General features: G+C 40.9%; 1 protein-coding gene across 2 annotated transcripts in view; it reads right to left on the bottom strand.

The window, feature by feature from the left end:
- Nucleotides 1-13,672, bottom strand: part of ZFAND4 (zinc finger AN1-type containing 4) — a 34,342-nt gene extending 20,670 nt beyond the window's left edge. For both annotated transcript variants that reach the window (XM_067539077.1, XM_067539086.1), the window contains exons 1-4: nt 13,466-13,672; nt 12,595-12,909; nt 3,357-3,432; nt 3,186-3,253 (exon numbers count right to left, since the gene is read on the bottom strand). In XM_067539077.1, coding sequence (XP_067395178.1) covers nt 3,186-3,253; nt 3,357-3,432; nt 12,595-12,778 — 328 coding nt within the window. In that variant the 5' untranslated portion in view covers nt 12,779-12,909; nt 13,466-13,672. The remainder of the gene's footprint in view (nt 1-3,185; nt 3,254-3,356; nt 3,433-12,594; nt 12,910-13,465) is intronic.

The following is a 13,672-nucleotide window of genomic DNA, read 5'->3' as shown; positions in this document are numbered from 1 at the left end:
GGCCCAGGTGGCATCAGACCCTGCGTCTCCCTATCCACCTACAACACCAGAAGAGAGAAGTCCCCCACACACTGGCGGCTCAGGACAGAGAGCACACCTTCTCTCCCAGCACTGGAGTACATGCACAGGAGATGGGGAGCAGGACACAAAAGGGAAAAGCAGACCAAAAGCAGAGGGGCCTTCAGATGTCCAAGGATGGGATAAAAAGGCAGAGGAGAAAAAGTTAGTTGGTGAAGGGTGGAGAATTCTATTAACCAGATTTATAAGTAAAATAAATTAACTAGCACCACTACCTCGTAACCCCAACAGAAAAACCTTAAATATAAACTTCCCCCTAAAATATTTAAATCTCATTTGAAAGCATGAACAGATGACATCCAAAGACCAATGAAATTAGACCCATCTTAGTGTTTGAAATCTTGATTCATTCTTCCCCATTCTAAAACGAGGAAGGAGAGAGGTTAGATTTGATTAATCTAGTTTGAAGTGGAGAAAATAATCCCAACAATGCTCACAGTATTTTAAGTACACTGAGAGTATGTTTTCACTGATGGCAGCAAATTCGCCGCCATCAGCTCAATTTATCTGGATTGATTGAGTGGAAGCGAAGACCCGCTCAATCAATCTAGAAGTCAATTTAGTAAAACTGCCTCCACAAAAAGCATAGCGCTGTGTTGATGGGTATGCATTTCCCATCCGCGCAGGGTAGTAACGGCATGCAGAACAGACTTTAGGAAGTCTATGTAGTTTGCATAACTCCCATCAACCGCCACTGAATTTGCTGGCAAGTATAGACCAGGCCTGAGCTGAATATTTTTCTGGCAAAGAGAGTAGTTCTGGAGGAATCCTAGGAGAAGCTTGTTAAGTGACTGAAGTTTACAACAAACTGCTTCACACTTTATTTTAGAAGGGCTGGAACCATTCTACCATCAGCTTTGCCAGAGTATGATTAGAGCAAGGAGTTCCTTTAGAAAGAAAGGCTAATTAATTCTCCTATGAAAATAACTCAACCTACAAGTACTCAGTGAAAAGACTAGAGCACAGTTTTGTAAAACAAGGCATTTTACAGTTATGTATGATAGATTGTACTTACACTGACAATGCAATTGAGGTTTCTTTATATGAAAGCTCTAAGTGTCAGGCAGATTATTTTAATTGCCTTTGAAAGTTGAACTCATTTAAGCCTGATTAGATGTGAATCCCCCACAGGATGTGTTGAGTTCTCTTCTACAGTATGCTTTACAAGTGAAAATAGCAAAGGGATTTCCTCACTTTCGGCTTTCATGCCTCTGTGGGTTTTATCACATAGGTAAAACTTTCTTATCTCAGGCTAGGCTGCTGCCCCATGGGTAGTAAAATAAGCATCAGGCTGATATCCTTGGCTTGGGTGACCACTACTGCACTTTAAGAGCTGTTGTTCACAAGGCACGGAGATTCTGAAGTCATAAGAGGATGTTTGGTGCGCTAATTCTTATGCTCAAACTACATCGCTCTTCAATCCAAAGCTATTTCAGAATATTGCTGAAGGGGTCCTTTGCAAAAAGCTCTGGGTGTCCATGTATATATGCTTTGTGAGCATGAACTGGTTTACCACCCTGAACCTCAGCCACCATTGCTTTGGTTGAGAGTCACTTAAAAATTGCATTGTCCAACAATGTTAGTTTAAAATTTTAATTTTTAAGTTTGAAAATTAAAAAGCTAACACAAATCAGTTGATCACATGTCTAATTCAGAGTGAGTGTAGAGGTAGTCCTGTGTGTGTATTTTCATCGACATTCAGGGCGCAGTCCATTCATGAAACTATCTGAAGTGGATAGCTCCATTTCGCTGCCATCCTCAAAACCCATTCTCCATTTTCAGTAATTAAACTTTATATCCTCCGTATTGCTTCCTTTTTCACTATACTATTAAAAATTAAGAATGGTTTATGGGTGAACTGATGACCCGTGTTGAGGCATGTGAAATGCATAAGCTGGCAAAGCCATGTATTGCCAAGACTACTGCACTTCTCTTTCCTTCACCACTAAGGATGCACTGCAGAACTTCAGTTTATTAGTTAAGGCTGGATCTTATTAGGATGACTGCTCTAGAGTTTTGCACTAATGTAACTCAGTCTGAAGTGGATAATAAAATAAAGGGCTAACTCATGTGAGGCTGAGGAAGAACAGCCTCTGAAGTAACCAATGAAGATAATAGAAACTGCAGCAAATCTCAGGGCTCCGACTAATTTGGAAGGAAAGAAAAATCAAACCCCTTCACAGGAAAGCTAATGTGATCTAAAAGCACAATAATACATATTGAAGCAAAGGCTCCCATAAACTCTACACACCAAATAGCTCTGGATTCCTGATACTACTCTTCTCTTTCCCTTTTAGTTTGCCCCCCCCTTTTTTTTTTTTAAAGGGATACTGACTTTAAATATAGCTAGTTTTATAAAGTGAGTTAGTAACAAACAGCACCCATGTCCCTGAATTCGACTGACTATACACAAGTTTGTAAAATGAAAAAAGTAAACATATAAAAGTAATTCTCTTCTAATAACCTTGCTATTAGAAACACTAGCAGATACATTTTTAGGCAAGCATGATTTTTAAGATGTGTCCCTTTTGCAGCGCATGATGTATTTTCACATTTCATCAGGACACAAAGAACTTAGACATTCCAGCAGAATGGGTAACAGCCGTGTTAAATGAGATTTTATATTAGAGATTATATATTTATAATATTAGTTGGGAATTTGAGGATTTCAATGGGCATCCAACTCCATAAGTCTCCTTTGGAAATCCAACCGTCATGTGCACATATTATCATCTATTCCAATGTTTCTATTAAATGTATAGATTAATATTTTATTCTACCAGTATATCTATACCGTAGGGCAGCCAAGTCAATAGCTTTATTGCGATATTCATTTTTAAACTTCTAGTTAAACTTCACATTAAGAGTTTCCTTTGCAAGACATGGATTTGTGTTAATGGCTTTTAAAACCACAAAATATGACAAATGCAAGATGAGTGAACAGACCCTGCCATATTCCTCAAAGATCTTTCAATTCCTTTACAGTCAAAGGACATTCAGCCAAAAAGCTTGGCTAAAATACAATAGTATAGAGTTAGGCATTTGTATAAGAGTCATTGTTAGACTGTCTTGAATCTTCGCATGAAGACAGACAAACTTGTACCTACCTCTTCTAGTGTTAATAGGCCCACCTCGCATAGCCAGTACCAGCTTCAAAGTGCAACCTTCTGAAATGCTGCAAATAGTCAACAAAAAAGGTGAAGTTTTGCAGTACTCTCTGTTTCCAATAGTAATAATTATATTTGGAACAGTTTGCTTCAGTTTTATCTTACACTCACTTGTAATCATTCAAGCAATAGTCATCCTCCAGCTCCACATTATTCCAAATTAAGTGCTGCTGAGAGACGGGAATGCCTTTGAAAAGACAACATTAAAAGTCAGTCAATTAGTATAGTATCACCGTAGAATCTTCACCAGAGAGAGTAAAAAATGGTTGAGTTTTCAAGCCACATCACTTGCCAGATATTAGGTACGCATTTAAATACATTGCAAGGCCTACAACTTAGATTAAGATAGCTACCACCCATAGTAAAGGTTTGTCTACACTACAAGTTAAGGTGTGATTGCAACTCAGGTAGGCATACCCATGTTAGCATGGCTAACGCTAGAGCATGTATGGCCTTACTCATAAGGGCTTCCCAAATTCCGCTCCTAAACATTGATTCTGTGGTATTTCAGTCATCCAGTTCCCACCCCCTGAACCTTGTGCACACACTTTGGGTACATCTATACTTATGGCAGCGTGTAGTGTACAGACACTGCATGTCCAGCTAGCAAGGGTATAAATAGCAATGTAGCCAGTGAGGTATTGCGTAGGTGAGTACAGACACGTCAGAACCCTCGGGTATACAGCCTACATGGCTCTCTACACACACCTCCCACATCTGCACTTTTAGCAATGTAATATCCTGCTGCCTCCCTGCCACAGCAAAAGGCTTTGGGAAAAGCTCCAGCAGTTCCCTGATCAGAGCCTTCCCCCACCGCAATGAAAGACTCCAGTGGTGGGGAAAGGCTCTAGTGGGGGGAGACAGTAGGGTCCCTGCCGTCAAAGCCTTTCCCTACTGCCTCCTGCCTGCCAGAGCCTTTCCCCACCGCCTCATGTAGCTGCACACCACAGTATGGACACAGCATGCTCTTCACTGCTGCATGTAGATATGCATATCCTACATGCTGCCACCAGTGTAGACAAGACAATTGCCTTGGCCGCAAGTGGAATAAAGCTTCTGGCTACTGACCAGTTGGAAAGGCAAAAATAATGGCCATGGCTATACTTGGGTGTTTTAGATAAAGACTGCCACCAGTGGCAGAATGAGTTAGACCAGGCTCCACCAGCTTATGGTGTTTTTACTTCTGTGTCTTAAATCTGAACTTTCAGATTCCAGTATACTACCCACAGCTGTGCAAAATTCACACTGCAAACACTCAAAGGTCTCTTTTAAAATACAGAAACACTTTACTAGTGTTATGGCTGGTAAAGTTTGTTATTATACCACACCAACATTTTAGTACAAATCTGACATGACAGCGTATTATGAAAAGGAAACAGGACTGAAGTGCTGAGAAGCAGCAGCGTACATGAGGTCTATGTTATGCACTGGAAATTACAGGAAGTCATGTTTCACTTGCTGGCTAACTTTGTTTTCCCTCTATGGATATGGACAACTCACTTACGGTTTGACATCCATTTAAAGCAAACTGCAGATTAGTTCAGGAGTGACCCTTTACACCTTCCTAAAAAGAGATTAACAGTTTCTACCCAAGAAATCAAGACTGGACTCACAACCAGAGCCAGGTTTGAAAGGAAAAATATTTTTTTAAAAAATCGGCAAGTTATTTAAGGTTGAGAGTTAGATAGTTGAAACCACAAATCATAGTTAGCACCTGTCTATCTGCTGGGCCTTTGAAAATTAAAGGGTCACATGAAAGCAATTCTGTACAACTGACCCACACAAAGTATAGTACCTTTTAAGACTTCATTGAAAACATTCTACAAATATTGTAAGTAGAATGAAACTATCTGGAGACCACAGACTAACTGCCTGCAGGAGAGATGTAAACTCAACCCTTCACGCTGAGGCACAAGGGTCATGGTACTGGATGCAAAAAGCTAGCACTAATACCTCCCAAAACACAACATTGGAGGAGCCTTAGCTTTTGCATCTCCGCTGCTCCTGCACATATTCCTTTCCTAGTGGCTTAGTAAATTGGAAATGTGAAAGTTGTACCCATTTTATTGTTTGCGCTCATGCTGACACCAGTGGGATTCTTCCATAGGACAATTAACACACTGAGAAAGGGTTATTTGGCCTTTCATTCAGACAAGAATGCAGATGTTTATCCAAGTGGCTCTTCAGAGCCAAACACTAAAATTACACTTTAGTATGTACACTTCCCTTCATCCACTGAGACACTGAAGATTTATTTGTGCTGTGACAGAAGAAATATGGAAGAGGATGCTGTTCTCTCTTTATTCTGATATCAGTTATATACAAGATATAATTACTCTTTGGAAGAACAGAGTGATTTAAATCAGGTCGAAGCTCTTTTTGAAAATATGTGATATTGCAACTTTAGACTATAATTTAGTTCATAATGAATTATAAATGTGGTTTTAAAATGCCACTACTGGAAGTCTCTCTTTGAATTTTACAAAACTGCTATAAACAAACCACAAAATACTGAAAGTTAAGACCCTGTTCCTGAAAACACTTTAGCAGGTACTAATTTTAGTCACATGAACAGTCCAACCAACTTCAGTGGGATGACTCATACCCTTAAAGTAAAGCATGGGCATAGTGTTTGCAGCCCCAGGGGCTAAAATTGTATTTAATAAAATATCCTTCTCTTAAATGGCATATTTTTGGTCTAAAAATTATCACCAAACAAAACTTTATATTATGAGGTACCTCACATAATGTTTGTTCTTGTTAATTTTTTAATTTACTTAATCCTAACATTTTAAAGATTTGAAGCAGAGCATAAGTTAGTTTCTATTGACCTTTGAATACCTAGTATGAAGGATAACAGAAAAAATGTAACTGCACATAACAGTGAAGAGCAATTTTGCTTTTTTGGTGATAAAAGCCTCTAATATTTTATAGTTCAAAAGAGCCCTTTCTCAGCAGTTTCCGTAAAACAACAGATAACGAAATACAACACATTACTCATGCTAACTCTAATGTCTGTATGCTCAGTATTATATTTACTTGTATATTCTAATACTCAAAAGTGAGGGTACTAAGTAGTGTAATACAACATGAGTTTTTAAGTTATGTTTGCATGATAATCTAGAGTACAATAAGTCAATTGAAAGATATAGTAAGTGACCTAGGATGATACAACTGGCATCAAATATGTATGATATCCAGTTATGACGCTATAGGTCCTCATACTCACCACCTCCACAGAGTTCTTATTATGGAAGACTGCACAATGTCTGTGATAAACTGCAGTAAGGTACAACTTTCATAACTTCATTTTTTCAAGTGATCTTGCATAGGTATATGTAATTTTAATACTATGTTGTTTTAAGAGCAGCAAGAACATTTATCAACATTAATCAAACTCAATGTAACATCTGCCTAGTATTTTGAAAAATGTAAGCTGCGAAATGTTAATGTTATGATGCATCAGAATGATTCGGAACAGTAATATCAGATTAGGAATAGCCCATTGGGTAAGAGACAAATACTAGTAAATCTGGGTTGAGCAGAGATGGCACACGTGTGTGAGCAGTTATACACTAAGAAGTGACAAAATGACAGTAAGGGTTCCATGTTTGTCTCAATGACTCCAGATACCGATAAAGATAGGTTTTTTTTAACTGCTGTCCCTGCAAACTCACCTAGTAACCTGAAAGTCAAGCTGACTTGACTGATTTTTCTGAATTCTACATCACCCTCTGGAACTTATCACCAAGATAGACAACGAGGGTAGAATCTGGCCCAGAGTTACACCCTTGCACCTTGAGGCTGCTCAGGTGTACCTGAGGACAGATTTTGGCCCACAAATTGGAATTTGGTCAACAATTATGTTTGATGCACATATTTGAGCTCTCAAAAATCATAGCACTGCAGTCAACACACCTAACAAGAGTAACAACTTTTCCTAGAGTGAAGAAAAAAAAAGTGTGTCTTAAGCACAGGGAAACAGATCTGTTGATTAAGGTGCTTAATTTTCTCTCTTTCTTTCTTTCTTTTCTTTTTTTTTTTTTTTTTTTAAAAGTCTTTTTTCTGACAATAACTGCTTACATTTGTTTTTGACTAAGGCTCTGCCTACACTGGGAAATTGGGTATTCTGCAAGTTTTCAGTAGATGATATTATAAACTGTGCCTACAACTAAAACAAGATCCTGTAGTTCATTTGAACTCATACTAGTGTGAGCAATGGTAGACACTTCAAGGTATCAAGAACTCTGGCATTTTAAGCATAAAAAATGCCTAAAGCCTTGTTACACTACAACATTCACTGTTAACTCTGATGCAATTGCACTGCTGATGAATTATGGGTCCCAGCATAGCCAAAGCAAGTTCCTGTGAATATTATTATAGACCATCTACATTGGCCAGACTATGTTTCCTAACCTGAAGTAGAATTCTGTGTAAGCCTGGAAGCTTGTCTCTCTCACCAACAGAAGCTGATCCAATAAAAGATAGTACCTCACCTACCTTGTCTATGTTTCCTGAAACAGTTTCAGATCAGCTGTTGAATAGTGGAGAACACAACTAAGCACAAACAGGGTACAAAAGAGCCAGTTGGTATGTCCACTGCTACTACAGGGCCTAGTGCAAAATTCTGAAGCACAGCTCACATTTTGGAGCAACTGTCACTTATTTTTTTAATAAATTATGAACTAGAGAAAGTTCCCCCTCAGATTATGGGAGGGGTCGCTTTTATCCTTTCCATATTAGATGCTGTTGCCATATTTCACCCAGAAGAAAAGGCATAAGATTAGTATAGTGCCTATTTGAAGTCCGTCAAAGAAACATATGAAGGAGACATGCTCACATGATAGAGCAACAAATGCCTCTTCCTCAGCCAGCTATTTAAGAACTGGTCATATTTAAAGTCTGCAGTATAAGCAAAAGCAAACACAAACACAAGCTGGCAAAAGCCCTCGAGTCTGCAGTAAAATTGTCTTCAATTTGTTAAGAGTTCTAGTTACAGAGTTTTTATTGTCTGAATTTGTCATGATTTCATCGGCCTTCAAGGGGTGATTTCCAATTACTTTGAGAAACTGATAGATCATTTGTTACAAAATGTTCTTCTGCAACAAATGATCTAACTTGAATCCTACAGAATGAGACGTTTTTCATTCTTCTTAAGGTGACAGTACTTTTTTTGGTGGGGGATGCTGAAAAGAAAATAATGTTACTATCTGAAGTAATGGAAGCTCAGACACATTCATCTTTATGCTGTTTCCTATAAGTCCTACATTTAAAATGCAAATAAAGCACTATCCGTTTCTGTAAGATCACGTACAAGAAAAGCCGTATTAGGTGTCCTTTTGCGGGATTGTAGTTTACCTTCTATGAGGAGACAAATCTGCATACAGGCTCAGAACATAAAACTAGCAATGATCATGAAGATCATGCAGAACCCCCTCTTCCTATGAAGCATATGGTCCTGCCACTGGGCAGTTCTAATCAGCACTGAGCAAGTAGGGCTCAGCTGTGTTACTACACAATGCTGCATCAGGTCATCTGGCCAATTTGAGCTCATGGGAGAGGAAGATAGCAAATTCAGGTCTTGCCTCTCTCCAAACATCTACAGCCACTCCAAGTGAAACTTGCTCTGCAAGAGCCATGGGAGCAATCCAGGTCCTCTCCCTGCCTCTATACCCTCAAAAGCAGAGGGTGTAATTTACATTTCTATGCAGTACACTATCATTTTTCCCCTCTTGGAACCAGCCTGTCAGACAGCCCCTGAAGTTCAACCCATTCTGTCTCACTACATCTTTCAGGTTTCCTTAGTGTACTTGCTTTAACATACTAGAAACATCTCCTTGACCCCACAACATGTGGATCTGGGAGCATGTTTGTATTCAATGCTGTAGCTAAACAGTTTGTTCCCCCCCCCTTCCCTTTTTTTTTTTTTTAAATCCATACAACTGTGACTTTCAACCTGTATTTGTAAAAGCCTCTTACAGGTCTGACTATCTCCTGAAAGAAGTCCTTGCAGGATGTAATTGACCTTTTAACATTTACTGTCCCTGACTGAAAGTGTTGAGCTAGCAAAGCAATCTTTGCTTTGCTTCGGAGACCTTGTCTACACTGTGGAAGTTTTCTCAAAAATGCAAGCCAGTTTTAAAACCTCTTAGAGCAAGAGTGTGGACAAGATTCCAGCAGCCAGAACTACTTTCTATAGCTGATATAACCCCAAGTGTAGGCAGGTAACACCACCATTTGTAGTGGTGGAGCTTGCCTCTGCAAGAAACCAGATTAAGCTGCAGAGTTCAATCCACTCCTGATGCTTTTCAATTGAAATCAATCCTGTGACATCACAATAGGTTGCTGTAAAAGTAACTACCAGTTGATTATGACTTCAAGTGGCAAGGAATAAGACTGATACTGTTTAAATGTAATGCACTTGTGATACAGAATATGAAAAGGAAGAAATAGAAGAATTTCTAAACAGAATATTTATAAAAGGTAGAAACAAAAGAGAATCGTGATCTCAAATCCTGGCAGCTAAAAAAAGGCAAAGTTGTTCTGCATTTTGTTTTAAGGAAGACAACTATGGGTTGAGGGGTGACTTTACAAGTCTATAAGGTTCACTTGTGGGGCCATTAGAGACTTGGGTAGGGATCACTTTCAGTCCAACAGCAACAGAAGAGATAACCAATTCATTTCAGTCTCCACAACATGTTTTTAGTAAAAAATATTCATATCTACGATTTCGTTGTATTTCAGCCAAAATCTTACCACTTTATGATCACTTTGCTTGTGTTAGTCTTGATCTACATCTACAGAGTGATTTATTGTCCAGACCATGATCATCAATCAATATGCTGGTTCTCACATACCCTACCTACCATAATATACAATTCCTGCAGGAAGTGAAACTGATGTGGTGGAAGTTACTGCTGATGGTAGTCCTATTCTGAGGCAGACTGACTATGACAGAATTTACATTATTACGCCATTGCTAACAAAGACAAATGAGGCTCTCTTTTTCATTACAGCATCTGCAAGTCTCATTCAATGTAACTATCCTGGGTGAAGGAAGAACCCAGGTAACATTGCCTTGAAGATAATCAAGTGTTTTGCTAGGACAAGTTTGAATCTTTGCATATAAGTTTGCTGTGATTAGCATGGGACAGACTGCACAAGTGGGAATAGATCTGTGGCAGAAAAGGCATGACTGCCACATGAGCTCTGGTTGAGCTTCAAGCAGTTTCACACACGGAGGGTTTAGATGTGTTAGGGTTTAGAGGAGCTCTGGGCTCTTACCTGTTATCAAAGTTTACCTGTGCTCTTCATACCTGGTAAAATCAGCAGAGAGGTGTTGGGGCTGTTCTTGGTGAGATATCCAGCTTTCCTAAAGCAGACATCAACTATTTCCACGTCCCTTAACCTGCCCAAGAAGGTCAGATTATTAAATAGGGAGTAGGAAAGTGGCTTTGGCAATATCTGAAATATTCATATGTACTTGGTTCCCATCTGTCTGTTTTTAGGCCTGGTTATGCAGACAATGCACAATGTCTCTTGATAATACACCAATGGTCAGTTTTCTTTGCTAGTTCTTTTAGTTCTGCTAGCAGCATTTATTATAGTTGACCATTCTGTATTTTTCCTCTCAGATCCTACAGAATAGCATGAGGTAATTACTTGCCTGTAATTTGCTTGCAACACCAATGGCATTTACAGTGTAAAATGGGATTTTTCACCATGGCATTCTATTTACATGTACAAGCTCATCAACTGCAAGTCAGGGAAGAATTGCCTCTCTGACCCCTACACAGTACATTGGTAAGGATCTTGGGGTCTTTTAGCCCCATCCTGGAGCACTAAGCCATACAAGTGATGTTCAGAGATGAGCACTAATGGACTTCTATGTCTTCCACATTTTTGTGGAATTCTAAAGCCTATACAATCAGATCCATTATTCAGGAACATCAAGCAATTTACCACTTTCCCACTCTGAGACCTGCATCACGTAAATCATAAAGTTCTAGTAAGTGGTACTTTTTGTAACTGTAACACCATCTTTTGTGATAATCCAATTCTCATTGTGATGCTACCACAGGTTAGACATGCCTAGCATGATATGCTTATTTGCTAGCTCCAGATTTCTTCTACAGAAAATTCAAGCTCCTCTTCCTCACCACCTTAAAGGATTTCTACAGATTTCCATTTTGCTTAGTCTTCTTTCTACCCACACACCACCAGCTCTGCTCACCTCAATATGCTATTTCCTTCTTCCACTTACAGCTCCAGAACTTTTCCTTACATACTGTCTCCCCTTTTCCTCCTCTTGTTGGGGCAACTCTCCTGCACCTGTGCACTGAACAGCTTGACACCCTTCCCCCAAATCCCTTAACTCATTTCACTTGGCTAGCATTCTGCTGCATACATGCTTACTCCCCACCATGCTTGGCCATAAAGAGAAAAAAAAACATGAAAACCACTCCCGCCCCTCCCGTTATAAACCCAAATCCACATATCCACCACAAGATGTTAAAGAACTCACGAAGTATAATTAAGATCCTGTCTACATGAAGGAAATTTGCACTGTGTAGCTACATCAGTATAGCTATACTGGTAAAAACTCATAATGTAAACATGCTACACTATCACAAAATGGGGCTTACAGCAGCATAGCTGTCTTTGGTACTGGTGCAAATCCCTCTTCGTTGTGCGGTCTACGTTAGTAGTTACACTGGTGCAAAGCCACTGAGTTAGCTGCACCAGTGAAAATTTTTATGGAGGTAGATTTAATTCTTAAATGTAGGCATCCAGGGAGTGAGGCCCTAGTTTAAAGCATCATGCAATATCTCTAATAATTAACAATCGCTCCCCATTCACTGAATAGTTTTGACATACTGGAGAATAAAAACAGCATAAAAAGTGTTTTAACTTCAACACTTGCAGCAAGTTTGACACTAAGATAAAGCAGTGTCCAACTGCAGACCTATACATAGTAACAGTCAGTGAACTATATGCAAGGCAAATCAGCAGATTTAAGCTTCACATTAAAACTCCAATGCTTTAAAACCAAAAGCTTGTAGGTCAGAAATTGTTAAAGGTTTACCCATGATAATCTGTGCCCTTATAATACCTTAGCACAATGTACAAAAACAGAAAAGGAGTAAATTACAAGAAATGTCAGAATTCTCTTTAAACCAGATGTTATTAAGCCATTAGTTACAAACTAATTTATGGATGGCATCACCCAATTAAATTAATTTCCTAGTTTGATCTTCAGCAGTATTATGTTTAAGGGTCATCTGCAAGTTTATTTATCACTTTAAAGGAAAAATCATGTGCTGACTTTAGAAAGAAGAGAGACAGGTACCTTCCAATCTTTGAATTTTGGCTTTCACAGAAATAACTGTTTCAAAGGGTGACACTCGCAGCTCAAAGCACGTTCCTGTAAGCGTTTCAATGAACAGCTCCATAGTTTCATAAAAAGGAAGTTTGTAGTGAAACGGTCCCACGTTATCATCATTGAAGAAAGGAGGTTCCTTCTTGTTGGCCATTACCAAGGATTTACAAACGCCTTGTAGAAAGATTAATTTGAAAACGTCGCAGGCAACTGTGTTCCAGCTCTAGCCAAGGCAGCACTGCAAACTGGTAACGTGTATTGCTGTTCATGTTTCAAATTTTGCACCTAAGGGGAACACAAGGGCGGTTTTAGCAATAGCAAGAATCGCTCGCTGTTTCCTTTTAAACAGAAGGAGCCACTAAATAAAAGGGTGGTTAAAATCTCCGCGGCAGGTGCTAGCCAGGCTGTGAGAGGGAAGTTTGCAAGCGGCGCTGGGCCAGCACCGCCAGCGGGGTTGAAGCTCTAGCTCCAGGGGAGGGACGGGGCAGTGACAGCCTCTCCTAGAGGCGCATCTGACACGTGCGCAGTAAGCGCCCATCCCCGTGGTGCCAGGGCGGTGGTGGTGCCAGGGCGGGGTCCGGCGGGGCTCCTGGCAGCCGAGCGAGATCCCTGCCCTGACGGGTGCCCGGGCAGATGGTCCCCTGGGCCATGCGCCGCCCGGCTCCGGGAGATCCCGCCTACGGGCCAGGCCGGGCCGCGACAGGCGCCTCAGAACAAAGGAGGCGCCGACCACAGCGCCTGCCTGCCGGCCGGCTCCCACAGCGCGTTCCCCAGCCGGCCAGGAGAGCGTCCCGGAGGGCGGGGCGGGGCCCGAGTGGGGGGAGGGGAAGGTCTGGCTCACCTGCCGCAGCCGCCGGGCCCGCGCGCGCGGAGGCCAGCGGGAAACGAGCGCCCGGCCCCGCCCACCCGCCGCTCCTCACGGGAACCCGGGCTCATGGAGGAGCCACCGCTGGGAGAAGGGCCAGACAGGGAGGGGGATCCACCCCCTCCGCCCGGCCCGCCTGCGCCGCCGCTCGCTCCGCTCCCCCTGAGTCGCCCGCCGCGCCTA

This window comes from Emydura macquarii, unplaced genomic scaffold (genome assembly GCF_026122565.2).
Source record: "Emydura macquarii macquarii isolate MOO-44397 ecotype Brisbane River unplaced genomic scaffold, CSIRO-AGI_Emac_v2 contig_67, whole genome shotgun sequence".
In the NCBI taxonomy this organism is placed as follows: domain Eukaryota; kingdom Metazoa; phylum Chordata; order Testudines; family Chelidae; genus Emydura; species Emydura macquarii.
This window is presented reverse-complemented; position numbering and strand designations above follow the sequence as displayed.